General features: G+C 37.0%; 1 protein-coding gene and 1 long non-coding RNA gene across 34 annotated transcripts in view; one reads left to right on the plus strand and one right to left on the minus strand.

Moving 5' to 3' along the window:
* LOC111770366 (uncharacterized) overlaps nt 1–15,384 on the plus strand; it is a 77,661-nt gene that overhangs the window by 39,782 nt on the left and 22,495 nt on the right. For 17 of the 22 annotated variants that reach the window (XR_002803602.2, XR_002803603.2, XR_002803589.2 and 14 more), the window contains one exon: nt 9,092–9,178. This is a non-coding gene — a long non-coding RNA (uncharacterized lncRNA). Of the gene's footprint in view, nt 1–1,504; nt 1,624–9,091; nt 9,179–15,384 lie in introns of all 22 variants that reach the window. The other 5 variants (XR_002803605.2, XR_002803592.2, XR_011431917.1 and 2 more) reach the window with 1 other exon arrangement.
* CEP128 (centrosomal protein 128) overlaps nt 1–15,384 on the minus strand; it is a 381,907-nt gene that overhangs the window by 15,874 nt on the left and 350,649 nt on the right. For all 12 annotated transcript variants that reach the window (XR_011431914.1, XR_011431913.1, XR_011431912.1 and 9 more), the window contains 2 exons: nt 7,989–8,066; nt 4,536–4,649 (listed from right to left, as the gene is read on the minus strand). Coding sequence is in view for 9 of the 12 variants with exons in the window: in XM_070249369.1 (XP_070105470.1) it covers nt 4,536–4,649; nt 7,989–8,066 (192 nt within the window). In the remaining 3 variants the exon portion in view is untranslated. The remainder of the gene's footprint in view (nt 1–4,535; nt 4,650–7,988; nt 8,067–15,384) is intronic.

Below are 15,384 nucleotides of genomic sequence, written 5' to 3' on the forward strand. Positions count from 1 at the left end.
TAGGAGCAAAGCACGTACTTATATCATACACATGCTTACATTGAACAAATATGACAAAGGGCTTTGGCAAACTCTGCCTTTGTAAGCTGTGCTGAAAGCCGTTATCAACACTTCCTCAGCTACCTCATCTTATCCTGTAAAACATCTGCTTCTTTAAAAAGAATTTGCATGCTAACTCTTCAACTAGAAGTTGAAAATCATGATTTTCCTCTCAGGAGCAGGAAAGATGGGAACAAAACATGCCTTCTGTGATTTTATTAAAAAATCTACTGCTAATTAAGACCATATATTTAGTATGGGCAGAGAGCAAAAGGGGCAGGTAGCAAATGGGGATTTCTTGGACAAAACCATGCTCCTCTGTGAATTCAGATCAGCAATGCTGTGTTATTGGCTAACTTTTGAACATTCTGTTCTATTTGAAACAGCTGGGACAGCAAGGAAGCCTGTATGTCCTACAGAAACCCAATTAGGCCTGAAGAAAGAGAGGCCGTGAAATGCTTCTGTTGTCTACACAGCGATGGAGGAAATGTCGTGTCAGATTCAGCTTTGAATTGAATTCTAAATATAAACTTTTGGATCAGGCTTTGTCCAGTTAACTTGGTCAGCTTAGTACAATGTTATATTATGCTCTCAGCAATTGGGACGTTGGTCCTGCTGAAAAATCTCGATAGGTTTCTAGAAATCTGATCATTTTTGTCCTGGTGATGGCCATGGGAGTAAACAGCAGGTGATGACTTTAGCTTGGATTGAAAGAGAACCTGACTTGTACACTTCCTGCTAATGCTGCCCTCCAGCAGCAGTGTGGTCATGCTGGATGTCTCACTGCCTTCCTACATCAGCAACAACACGAGAGAAGCCAGTTGCCAACATGGCTCTGCTATTCCAACAGTTATTTGTCTGTCAACAGTAATACAGTCAGGGCTCCACAACTGTAATGCTAATAGTGATCCTCTTCCAAGCAGATGCAGATAAAACACTTCCCTGTACCTTGTCATCACAGACATCTCTTCAAAAGACTTTGGAGCCTCAGAAATCCCAGTGCAGTTTATGGAGGGCTCTGGTACAGCCTTTAACCCTTTCTACTTTGCCCTACAGTTGTTTGTGCGAAGGCTTTGAATTCTTAAGGCTGGTAATGATTTTTCTTACTATGCCATTCTCTCTAGCCCCTAGAAGAGTGCTTGTATACAGCGGAAACTCAATAAAGGTTTGTTGAATGTTATATTTAAAAACAACAACAAACATGAATGTACCATAATCAGAATGGAAGTTCCAAAAAGGCAGGGCTCTTCTATTTTGTTCACTGATGTGAGTCCCACGTGTCTAGTAAGTTCCTGGTGCACAGCTGATAACCAATGAATATTTGCTGAATGAATAGATAACTATTATGACTTTCCAAAGAGCTTGGGCAGTATTTATTTGATTGGTAAATAAAGAAGAGGCAATATTTTCCATATGTGCAAAGGAAGAAAGACTAGATTGGTAATTTCTCCTTTCTCTACACCAGGCATTGGCAAACATCTAAAGAGGGCCAAACAATAAGTATATGAAGCTTTCTGAGCCACACAATTTATGTTGCTGCTACTCAACTCTGCTGCTGAGTGTGAAAGCAGCCATAGACAACATGTGAGTAAATGAGTGTAGCTGTATTCTAATAAAACTTTATTTACAAAAGCAGTTGGCCGGCAACATTTGGCCCATGGGTGGTAGTTTGCCAGCTCCTGCTCTGAAACAACTGTGCAAGAATTATCTATTAGTATTAAGACAAATAGATAATTATTCCCTCCTTGAAGACCATGACTTTTGTATCTTTATACCTCCCACATCCCTCCCTCTAAAAGGTAGTACAGTGCTTTGCAATATGGTAGCTGTTTGTTGAATTAAGCTGAATCTTATAGTAATTGATTTTCTGGAACCACAGTTTTCAGGAGAACCAATGAATTCAAGTCCCTGCAGTGTGTCTTTTCTTTGAACTCTATCCTAGCAAAATCTGTGGGAAGTTAATAGCACTGAAATAATGTCTTATTTCATTTCAATATGGGACACCTTCCCTCTTGATAGAAAGAGTCCCAATGCCTCTTATTGGAAACATTTTCTTCAGGGTGTCAATGATTAACCAGAGGTGGCTCTTCTGATTATCCATGAAGCCAAGAAATGATTAACAACTTTCTCACTGCCCATCTGAGCTCACACTTTTGAAACTGCTTCACCTCTCAGTCTTTTTAAATAAATTGTTTTCATAAAAAGCATATAAGCAAATGATCATTGGTATCTACAACAGGCAAAAATGTGCTCCCACATTTTCCTCTCCAATGACTACAAAAAATGTGATATTCTCATGAGTTTTGCGTTAGATTACTGCATTATTTCAGGCCAGACATCTGTTACACGTGGTGATAGTTTAGAAATTCATCACTGAAATGGATCAACGTTTTAAAATGTTTAAGTAGTATTAATGTGGAACAATCTTATCATAAAATGTGCTTTGTGACTCTTTCCTATACTTGCACTCCTATCTGCAAAATCCTCAAACTTATTTCGCATTTTGCTAAGTGTTGGCCTCACTTACAAGCCAGGCCTTATTTCCTCTTCAGTTGCAAATGTAATTTGAAGGAGAACTCCAATGAGATTACTTGCTGCACATGTTACACATTCACAGCTTTGCCATATGCTGTCACATAAATTGCACTGATTTATAGCAATTTGGGTGCCAGTAGATAGCAATGATTCACCTGATACTAAATCTCACTGTATTGGGAAATAACGTTTTAAATGTTTCGTTTGTATCTAGACCTCTGTTGAACTAAGAGGCATGTATTGCGTTTATGTCTTTTTAGAGACAACTGACTTTTACATATTAAAAATACAGTCCTATGTTTGGTGACTTCCAGAAAAATTAAGGCATATGAGGTCCAAATTTACACTGTAATAGCCTAGTGGTCAAGGACATAGATTACTGAAGCCAGGCAGATTTAGGTTTTAATCCTGATTCAACCACTTACTTGCTCTATAACCTTGCTTTCTTCAACGGTAAAAGAGGAAAAATAATGGCGCCAACCTGACAGGGTTGCTGTGAGGATTAAATGAGATAATGCATATAAAGCATGCATCTACAAAAAATGCAATCTCATGTGGTTTGTCCTAATATATGCTCAATAATGAACAGTTATTATTTTCAGCTACTGTTGCCTAAGCCTCAAACTTCTGTTTAAGGCTGGTGGCACTCCTTTAAGTGGTAGAGAAATGCTTGAGGATATGGAACCTGATGGGAATGTTCAAAGACAATTTAGTGAACTTCAAATTTTCCATACGAGACAACAAGGTCACTACTGGAGGCAATAAAGTCCATCTATAAAAAGCAAAGGTGCAAAAGCACCAAGTCCCAGGACACTCTCTTCACAGTAGGGTAGCAATAATGTGGCATAATTGTGTTAGGTTTTTGTTTGGGATGGGGGAAAGAGAGTGCTGATTTTAAACATGGTAGGGAGGAAAATGAACACTTTTTATATCCACTGAGCATTCTATCCAATTACATTCAGAGGAGGGAACAAGCTTCTTAGAAATTATATTTGGCTGTAACAAGTGAGTATATACACGGCAATGAATATTCATACATACTGAAGTTTGTAAGAATATAAAAATGTCAGAAGAGCCTTTAGCTTGTTTTCCCATAAATTGACATGGAGTGTACATTTGAATATAGAAGGATTCTCTCTAGGTCAGTGTTCTCAATGGGGAGCAATTTTACCCTCTAGGGGACATTTGGCAGTGTCTGGAGACATTTTTTGATGCCACAAGTCAGGATGGGGGATGTTACTGGCATCCGGTGAGCAGACTCTAGGGATGCTGCTAAACATCCTACAATGCACAGGACAGTCTCTACAGCAAAGAATTATCTTTGTTAATAATGCCAAGGTTGAGAAACTCTGCTCTAGGATAATAACTGTGCAAGGTCAAATGGGTTTAAAACCACCTACACCCCAGGTGGATCTTGGGGAGAGTCTGGAGAATGGTAAGCTTTTTGTTGATATGAGCAAATTTTCCCAGTCTCCTGTGTTGGTTCCATACTAATGAACCATAAGTTGAAGGAGTAGTTCACATCCTCAGGAAAAGAATGAGTGTAAATGCCAAGACAATAGTTTACAAAATACTACATGTTACTTGACCTATTGGGGACTTCAGCATAGAGGAGGGCAACCATCCAATCCACACTAAGCCTTTGACCAATCAAGAGACTAAGGGTTTCCTGGCTCAGGATTCTTAAGCAACATCAATACCCATAGACAAACAACATATTCATGGCATAAACTTAAAGATTAGTTCCCAAGTAAAAAGTTGTAGGCACAATCTTTGGCTTTTTATTTTCTACTGCCACAAAATTGGAAATCCATTTAATATATCAAGGAATATCCTTTTTTTTTTTTTTTTTTTTTTACAAGTACCCTTACGCAAACCCTACAGGGGCTGCTTAGAAGGTTGTAGCCATAAACATGGATAATGAATGCTCAAGGACTGAAAATGTATACAAAGGACATTACTTTGAAGCTTTTGATTCTGTACTTGGTGTCATCTCGGCGCTGCTGAAGAGATTCCCTGTGACCTCTGTATTTAGAATATCTCCCATCAATTCTCTCAGATAAACTGCAGGAATCCTGGAAAAACAACAAAGTTTCTAAATTAGTAGATGAAAGAAAAATCAGTACTCAAAATTAGAATAAGAAAGTATTGATATGTAGATAATAATTAAGGGCATTCAGAGAGATATATAGGGGAATCATAGGTCCCCAAGGATAAAGAAGAAAATGTTTGCTTTGGATGCTACCATAAAAACAGGGTCCCAGATTGGTTATTTGCATTCTTTTTACAATTAGTCCCTATGCCAATCTGAAATGATTGACATCCTTTAGTTGAAGGGAAAAAAGTTCAAGTAACAGTGAGTTGTCCAAAGATGGTCATTAATGGCACCACGCCACTTTTGGATGTTGTGTACTGTCCCTTGCAGTAATACTTGGTATCAAAATATTCTCTTTAAAAAAAGAAAATGTTACCTTTAAAATTAGCGCCTCTTTTTCTTCACTAATTCTTAAAAAACATTCTACCTTTTAACTATTACATCACGTAGATTTTTAAACTTAAGGATATCTCATCTGCCCTCAAAAGCATAAAAAGATTCAGGTAATAAAGAAATTAAGAAAGCAAAAACTTCCAGGGCCTGTCTCCCTCCCCTCACTCCCCCCCTCCCCTTCTATCCCTTTTCTTCCCCTTTCCTTCCTTTCTTTCCATTGTTCCTTCATTTTGAGGGGAGAGGATGGGACACAGTACACAGTCACTATAGCCAGTGATTTAGACATTTGTATTATGAATTAGGGAGAAATAAGAATAAAATGAGGGCAACTGATTTTCATATGTAAGAAAAATCATCTGTGGGATTTAGTTCCCCAAATAGTCCCAAGGAACTTATTGAATGTTCAAGCTGGAAGGGATATTAGAATTCCAAAATTCTCATTTTTATTAAAAAAAAACTACAGCTCAGGGAAGTTCAGAATGATTTGCCCAAGGCTAGGCAATTCGTGGCGGACTGAGCTTGGAACCCAGCACTATTTCCTTTCCACCAGACCAAATGTGTAATGTTTAAATGTGGGATTGTAGAGCTGAACTACTTCTTTAAAAATGAGGTTAAAAAAAAATGAGAGAGAGACTATGCCACATTTAAAGAAGACTAAAGTCAAGACTAAATAAGATGAGGTTTGTATTCACACTTAATGTCACAGACTATAGTATTATCAAGAAATATACAGGTGAAATATATTTTCACGTATATGCTAATGATGCCAGTGTCAGGAGGGACTATAGAGATAATATCATTCAAGTTCCTCATTTTATGGATGAGGAAAGATCCTGAGATCTTCAGTGTTTTCATCTGTGCATGAGCTCAAACTAGAACTTAGTTCTCTGGACTCCTGTTCACAGCATATTGATCTGTAGAATGTTAGGGGTTTGAAAAATATAATCTACATCTAATAATCTATAGGCTCTATGTATGTGTATTTAAGGCGATTTCTAGTTGTTTTCATTAAATTGATTAAATGGGCTCTTTTTACTTGTATAGATGGCCCTAGAGTACATAAAGAATGGGTTTCAAGCTAGAGGCAGTAGGGAAAACAGACAGGCTTTGTTGTTAATACATAGAATTAGAGCCCAGTTCCAACCAATTTGTACACTCCAAGCATCAGTTTGCTCAGCTGTTAAGATGGTGGAAAATAATACCCATCTATAGGGTGTCTCTGAGGATTTGAAAAAATGTAATGTAAAGTACTTAGCTACCACCTGCTACATAGTTGTGCATAATACCTGCTAATGAACTCCTTTCCATTTCAAAGGTAAAGGTCTCAATTTTAATGACTGATATTGGAAAGTACAATTCTGAATTTTGAAAAATGGTCTAAAAATTTCACTATTTGGCATCGTCATATGTGATGTGTGTAAATGTAAGCTAGACTTGTAGATAATCACTAGCCCATATAATGAAAAATAATAATAAAATAATCTTTTGGTAATAGTAGAGAACAGAACTTTTAAACTGTACTTATGAATATTCTGTTCAGTGCAGACCACTGGGGAAAAAGTGAGCTGACACTGGAGGTTAAACTTTGTTTTTATGCTGTTCTAAGACAGGCATCTGTTTCTCAGTGACAAATGCCACCTGTTTCCAGTACTGTCTCTTGTCTGCCCTTCCCTCATGTAGATAACTTTTGTTAGCTACAGAGAAAAAGGTGGAAAGGATGTGGGTGTAACATAGTGCCTGCTTTCCACACTGGGCAATATAAGAGTGAGTAGAAATCTCATCTTCTTGGACAGTGGTTTCAAAATTCTTTGACAGAGTTTTAGACTGCAAATATATAATCAAATCATGAGAAAGAATCAAAACTTTAGTAAAATATACTAGAAACTCTTGGTTTTATTCTATTTGTGATAGTTCAGATTTCCGAATGTAGCAGCTCAACCCAAGATCCCACTCAAAAATGTTTAGTTACTGAACTACCAGAAACGCTTAATGAAAGGTGACTTTAAGGCAGTGCAGATCTTGAGAGTCTCATCATATCAGTGCCTCCAAAGAATCACGATGGCATGTCAGGCTCTATTTCCTACTTACTATATCTCGAATAACATGCTAGATTTAAAGAGAACTTAAACATAAGTCATATTTTAAAGCCAATGTGAAATAAGAGGTTAAGTGGACAAAGAGAACTCTCACCATTGCTAGCTTCAGCCATATAGGGCCAAGAAATTATAAATCACTCAAATTTTCATTAAATATGCATCCATAAGGGGAAATGAAAAGATGTTCTCCAGCCTGGACCTTGTCTGGTAGGACTGGGTGGCAGGGTTATTTGCTTTGCATCTGTCCTCTATGAGGAAATCTACAATATTACAGTAGATAAATCCAACATGTAATTAATTGGCTTGATAAATGAAATGCTTTGTGGTTAGAGTTCTATCAACAAATGGCATGGGATATAAAATCTAAAACTCTATGTGGATTTGAATTCATGTAGCATAGTATCAGGGTAACCTGTGCACCATCATATCTCTAAACCAAACAGTGCTTTGGAAATCTGTAATTAAAAAAAGAAGATAATCCATAAATTAAAATTGCTTATCAAAAAAGGTATCTATTGTCAATGTAATGTGCTACGTCTTTTTAATTCTTAAGTTTTTCTAAATTATAGTTAAAGCTTTAGGTGGCCAAATGAGCTTCTACTAGTGGGGTAAAAGTTTTTATTTTCCTATATTGTGCTAATATGTAAGTTCCATTATTTTCAATCCTGTCTTTACAAATGTCAATAAACTCTGATATGATGGTGCATTAAAAGTCCCCACTGTTTTTCGGTATTTCCTCCCTCCCTACAATTTTCTTTGCACATCAGGAAGATGTCAAGTGTTCTCACTCAGATAAAAACACTGAAAGAGACAAGCCAACTCTTTCTCACTCTGAAGTCTTTGAAATCTTCTAGTAGGCTCAGTTTCTCAGGCACAGACTCCAGATGGTCCAAGGCCACTCGGGTACTCTGGAAAAGAAAACATAAGGAAACCAAACATTATAAAAAATTGATCAATACTCTCAGAATCCAACTACTAAAAATCAGTTGCACCATTGGTGTAAGCAGTTCAAGCTGAAGATTTGGAGAGTCAAATAAGAACAGATATAACAGTATTTCTAAGGTAAACATACCTTTTTAAATCAGAAGAATTATTTCCTTTCACACAGTATATGAGATGCATTTGCCAGACTGACTCAGACATGAAAACTTCCTGAATAATTGCTTTCATCTGATATGCTATGAAACTTTCTATAGAGTATTTCATATTAATATTAATTTACAAACCTGCTTCAGTGAACATCAGAAATAAACCACAAGGTAATACTGAGAGATGAATTTGCAGTTACGTATCTATGCAGCATTTAGAGATCCTCACACAGTGCCATTATAAAGAAGAAAAGAGTTCTCAACAATTATTTTAGCTAAAAAGGAAAAGAGCAGTTCTCAAAAGACTTGGGAAAAATATCTAAAATTAAATATTTGTGACAGGGATACAAGATCCTGGTTATAAATCAATAACTTATATAGTCTCTGATTAGCTAGTCCCTGATTTACACCCACCAATATAAACATTAAGAGAGAACGATCTGAAAATTATTTCAAAGCCAATGTGAACCAAGAGATTAAATGGTAGAATAGCCTTGAGACCAGAGACTGTATCATATGTAACTCTGTATTCTTAGTCCTGCCACAGGGCCAGCACACATAAGGCAGGCAATAGATGTTAGCTTTTAAATTTAAAATGAATTTTAATTATTAAATGAAGTAAACAACAACCCCTATGGCTGGTGCATGAGAAGAAAGTGAAGTGTCTTGAGAGAACCTGGACATAGGTTTTCACAGAGCTGTCGAGAAGTTAGTGGCCCCCCAATATTCCATGTGCTACCCTACATCTCCCATGTGAACGGTTCTTAACAATATGAGTGCAAGTGACATGCGTCACCTCTGGGCTCAGACAGTTAAGAGGCTTTATGCTCCCTCTTCCATCCCAGCTCCTGCCATGAGGACCTTGGAGGCCACACGCTCCAGATGGCATAGCTACAAGACAGAGGAGAGATGTTGACCATATCGGACTTCATGTGAGTGAGACATCAACCTCTACTGTGTTAAGCCATGAGATTTCAGAATTTGTTAGTGACCAATGCATAGCACAGCATTAATTACTGCAAATAATAACTGAGAATTACATAATTGAATGGCAGGCTTCTCAGGTGGCCAACTGGGTTTTTTTTTTTGACGGGGGGAAGCTCCAAATTATAAGTGTCATGAGGCTTTTTTTCTAACGCGGAGTTCAGTTCTTCTGGAACTAGACAGGGTTAGGAACTGGTGTTCTCATCATTTGGTGTACCCACTTTCACTTAATCTTCCTATTTTAAATCACCTATCTCATCCTAATGCTGTTCTCTGCCTTCATCTCCAGTCGAGCTTCTCCAGGGCATACACTTACATCTCCGTGGGGTTTGTGTTGGGGCCGGGATGAAGAGAGGGAGTTGAGGGTGTAACTCCTCCTTGCAGACACTTTCAATGTGTTCATTTCCACCCCCTCCTTCTGCGGTAATTGGTACCTCCAATTCAAAAGCCTTTCTGAAAATCTACAGTGAATGATGCTGCTTTCCATCGCCATCCTCTGACAGGCGCTTGGGTTTCACCTTCTGTGTTCCGAGTCATTTTACCATTTTTCTTTTATTCTTTGACTTGGAGTCATAGATGTCTTCCAATTGTCAACATGCAAATCAGTGTTTGTTTCTTCATATTCTTATTTTTCTAACGTGACTTTTGAGAGTAGAGCATAAACACTCTTACTTCGCCATTTTGAAACTAGAAGACATACGTGCTATTTCTTCGCATTCACAAAATCTTCCTTTTCTAGTTCCATTTAAAGAACTTAGTATTTTGTTCCTTCTGTTTAATATTTTATGATTGTCTTTTCTGCCATGCATTTCAAATGGCTTCATTTAATTTTTTCATTTGTAGGAAAGATTCATTAAAATGACGTTTCTTAATACATGCCATAACATGTATGTTTGTGAGAACAAGTAATTTTAGCCACCATATATGCTATATTTATTTAAATAGCAAAATTATAGATTTCTTCAAGAATCATATTGGCCCTTGGACAATAAAATACAAATCAATGCCATGGTGATTTTAAAGCAAAACTTTATGCATTGAATAAAATCTTCTTTATGAACAATGGTTCCAAATAGACTTGTAGTTATAAAACTTTCACTTTTTTCTTTTTTGGTGAGGAAGATTGACCCTGAGCTAACATCTGTTGCCAATCTTCCTCTTTTTGCTTGAGGAAGATTGTCTCTGAGCTAACATCTGTGCCAATCTTCCTCTATTTTGTATGTGGGATGCCACCACAGCATGGCCTGATGAGCGATGTGCAGGTCCGCTCCCATGATCCAAACCTGTGAACCCCAGGATGCTGAAGCTGAGCGCATGAACCCAACCACTCTGCCATCAAGCCAGCACCTAAACCTTTTTCCTTTTATCCCATAATTTTTCTCATTCAAACGTGACACTCTGAACGTGGGCTAAGTGTTAAATTCATTTTGTTTTTAAAATAAACAAGTGATCTCTTTCCCTACAGTAACATCCAGCATATTATGCAAATATTTCAGCTTAAAATTTTCAATCAACTAAGTGACTCCATGAAAAAGTTTTTTCTTGCATGTTTCACATACTGGTTTATTTTGACTATTTGATTATGTTTTGGGGTGCATATTCAAATGGCTATGTCTTTTTGAGTGAACCTTAAAAAATTCCTTGGCTCCTTCTTTCTCAAGTGCAGTCATTTCTCTACTCCATCCCCCAACTCCCCATATCTCCATTAACATCTTTCTACTTTCTCATCATCTAGTTGATTGTGGCTTATTATATATTCTACTTATGTGTTGTTTCTAAATATCTTCCTCAATATCAGAAATACTTTTTGGTACCATGACTGTCTCTTCATCCTGATAGTCCAGTCAATCAGTTAACATCAAATGTACATCTAGATATCATAGAAAGATCCACAAGACATAGATGGCACAATTCCTGTTCTTCAGGAACTTTTAACTTACTTTAGGAGAAACATGCATATGCGAAAGATGTAAGAATTATACAAAGAAAAAAGTGAATTGCATTTATTTTAAGGAAATTACACATACTGCTGCTGAGATTTCTAGGGCATCTGCAACAATAAGATGTGAAGTCATGAAGACAATGAGTCAGGCCTGCAGGCATCTCAGGTCTCATAATTTCATGCTTAAGTGCTATTTTGGGGAGTACATTTATTTTCTGACTGTCCTTCACTCTCTCAGTATGCTTAAAACCAGCACGTTGGCATACAGACTTCAGAGTATGCATATTCACGTTCAAACTCTTTGTTTTGTTTTTTCAAATGTCAGATTGGCTGGGGTTCGGTGATAAGAGTCTTGTCACATTACATGTCATTTCAAGCTCACTTTTCACCAAAAGCTAACAGTGCTAGAGAGACAAGAATGATTAGCAGATGAATAGTCTACCTAAGGAACTTGTTGGGTTTTAGAGATGCCATGAGGACCTATAGCATGTTAGTTCCTAGGGCAAAATACTGCATGCCGAGTTAGGGAAGCTTTTTTATTTTTAAGTTGGTTAATTATTTCTGCCTTATATAGTCTAATGTTTAAAAGGGCAAAGACAAGTCCCCATTGTTAGAATTAAGGGAACAATTTCTCAAGTTCATTCAATAATGGCACCAGCAAATGACAGGTGCTTAACCTCTCTTTAATTTTCTTAAAGCAGTTTTCTAGAACTAAATCAGACATTCCCAAAGGGGTTTAAAGACTGTTTCTCCTTTGAAAGTGTTACAAGACAGTAAATTTCACATCAAATTTGAAAACAAAGAAAAATTCACAATTAAGACTCCATTTCACAAAGGACCAATACACTGTGTATAATACTTGGCTTATCTCAGAGGTTTAAGGAGCTAGACTTCCATTAGCCTAGGAGCAGTGGCAAAGAAATGATCAGTTACTCCTAATCCTGTTTAGAAGCACAATGAAAGACTGAGCACAAAAATATAATTCAATTTTGAATATACTTCTTAATCCTCACATCACTGTATGATGTAGATACTACTGGTATTCCCATTATACAGATGAGGCAACTGAGGACCAAAGTGTAAAACCTCACAGTCACGTGTTGGCAAAACTGGGATGTGAATCCAACAAGTCAATATTTTTATGGTCAAATCAGCAGTTAAAAAGGATAGCAACTAGAAGCTGTAACACTGAGTGCTTTATGTGAATTCCCAATCCCTCTTTAGCTACCAACTCTTAACAGCTAGAATTTTGGAGATATGTCCTTGATGGGCTTATTTCTGGAAGAGAAGTTTTAAGATGAACCCAGGAAGGACTTCATCTTGCCAGTGCTGAAGAGTCTGTGCTCAAGACCATGCATCCAAGCATATACACATACAAAAGGGGTCGGGATATTCTTTCTGTTGATTAGAAGAAGTTAAGGATGAGATTGAATTCTGTGGTACTCACTATCAACCCCTTTTCTTTTTCTGTAACACTTAGCATTAGCATAGCACACTATCTGGCCACAAGAGGTGCTTCAATAAATCTCGGCTGAATAAAGACCGAGTTATCGTGCTCTAATGAACCCACTAACTCTTGGCCTCTTTATTAAAAACTCAGAAGCAAAAGTTTGCTGTTTCATGTATTTTTCTCTAGACTAATGGCAAGATCGAGTGGTAGAAACAACAGTGAAACTCAGAAATCCTACAGGTGTGTTTAGATATCTGCTGAAAAGGGCAAAGAATAATCTGGCAATTTTACTATTCCAAAATCTTCAACACATACCAAACTGCCATAGAGCTGGGCAGTTTGTACTGGTTCACAGTTATTTTTCCTTAGTTGTCCCTTTGTTTCAGACTACAGGGAAACTGAGTAATACAATATGACAACATAAGTGACAGCAATTAGAAATTAGAAAAGAGCTTCACTGCAATTCTTAGATTCCTGTCTCCTGTAAAGACAGCTTCAGAAACAGATTTAACCATAGGTGTATTTTAGTAAATACACTTCTCTTTGTAAAAATGCATGTGTTTATTTTCTTATTAACATCTAACCACTACCATTTTCTTCTACTGCTATTGAATTCATGTTTTGAAGTTTAGACGATAAATAAATTAAAGGAGATGCTGTCTATATTTTTATTTTAAAAATAAGTGTGTGCATTTTTGGCAGTACACGGATGTTAAATAAACAAGGTTCTGAAGCAGTTTATTTGGGTTCAAAAATGCAATTCTATTTCATTTGGAAAGAGATCCACTGCAAAACTTTCTTGACAAATGGTTGAAAGATGGTAAAAGGACCTGAGTAAATAAGTTTCAAGGCAAGGAAAGGTGAGATCATAAAAAGGATAGACTGTCTGCCTTTTCATTTGTGGTGACACAATCCAGCACAGCTGTATCGGCTTCATAGGGCCCTCTTTTCATCCAAACTGTATAAGACACCCACTGGAAACAAACTGAACAGTAGCAGAGAATGGACTGGCAAAGTCATTTTGTTGATGCGTATCCTTCAAAGAGCCCCAGTGCTCAAAGTTGTGTGGATTTCTTGGAATATCAAGAGCCCTCTACTTCTAGATTGTGTACTTTAAGAGAGGTCTCAAAATCAGACACTCACTTAGCAGTGTTTACGCGTGTCTTGGGGTAAGAGGGTACACGGGCTTGTTAAATAACACCAGTTAACATAGCAATATGACATCAGTGACAACATTTGAGCTGAATTCCAGAAAAATTTTCGTCAACAACAAATTCTATTTGTCTTCATATAACATCATTCTAGTCAAAAGTGGTAGATCTCCTTTAAAAATCACAAATTTATAAAATTTGAGAATAGGTAGCATATCTTCATTGGAAAACTTGGACAAGGAAGGCTTTCTAAGTATGTTCCAACTCTCATTCAAGTGAAGAAGTATATGAAACCTACAGAATCTGCCATTCCAGATTATTGCTTTCTTATTTTTAGATATAAGCAAATTAGAAATTATAGCCAACCTATGATCTTATTATTAGCTTAATTTGAGGATTTTTTTTCAATAAGACCAAGAATGAGTTGAAGGAGAAAGGAAGACAGAGGGAATAAAGAAACATATCTCTTCCCCTTGAGATGCCCTCTTTAAATATTTTTCTTGCCACTCCCTGATATCAAGGAAAAACAGCACAAGAAGACCAATAAGGACTAGTTTAGTGTTCTCTGTATGCTTAACAAGAATTAGATCCTTACAACTGGTCTACAAGGAGGAGGGTCTGGAGATTCACAATCTAGTTTCTGTGAAATCATTTTATTTCCTAAAATTGAAAATAAAATGTACTCATAAAGGAAAGAATTTAAGAACATTTGCCAAAAAAAATGTGATTGTATGTTAATAATGAGCAAACAGTATAAGCAAGGGCTTCCTGGAAGAGACCAAGTTTAGTAATTTCTGCTAAGGTGGCAAGTAAAGAAACTATGCTTCTGGATTTACCAGTCCCAGACACGTGTTTCTAACTGGCCCATGAAGAAGAGTGGTGAGGTGGAAGGTATGCTGAATCGGAAGTCAGCATACCTAATTCATGCATATGCGCAGCCCCAGTAATTACTTACTTATCTTGTGCGATTTGGGGAATATCACTTTTCCCTGCCCTTCTGAGCCTCAGTCTTTCATTTGTACAATATGGATAAAGAATGATGATCTTTATTATCACACACCCCCAGGGCAGCTGTAATTATCAAGTAAGAGAGTGAATGTGAAAGTACACAGCAAATTGTCAAGTACTTTCCAAATAGCAAGTATTAAAAAAACCCTGATTCTGGGAGGTACTGTCAACTCTGGGGACTTTCAAATGCAGAAGAGGAGGCTAGTGGCAATCTAAAATTACAGCTAATAAAAATTAGTCAACAGAAGACAAAGCAGAAACAAGGCAAACAATTATAACTATACCCAATATTTAGAAATACATTTACTGTTCTACAAACATCATCCAAAATATAAAAGTAGTAGAAGCGTAATGGCACCTAAATTACTTTTGTACATACTGTGCCCTTGGTGGAAAATATTTCCTCCAGTCTCTTTATCTGGTTAAAAGTTTTCCCCTCAACATTATGAGCATTTTCAAGCATATAGGACATGTGAAAGAAATTTACAGAGATCACCCATATGCCCACCACCTAAATTCTATTATTAGCATTTTCTTATATTTGCTTTGTCACATCTTAATCCATCTATCCATCCTTATGTCTATTCATTAATCCAACTTACT

This window comes from Equus caballus, chromosome 24, assembly GCF_041296265.1.
Source record: "Equus caballus isolate H_3958 breed thoroughbred chromosome 24, TB-T2T, whole genome shotgun sequence".
NCBI classification, from domain to species: Eukaryota; Metazoa; Chordata; class Mammalia; order Perissodactyla; family Equidae; genus Equus; species Equus caballus.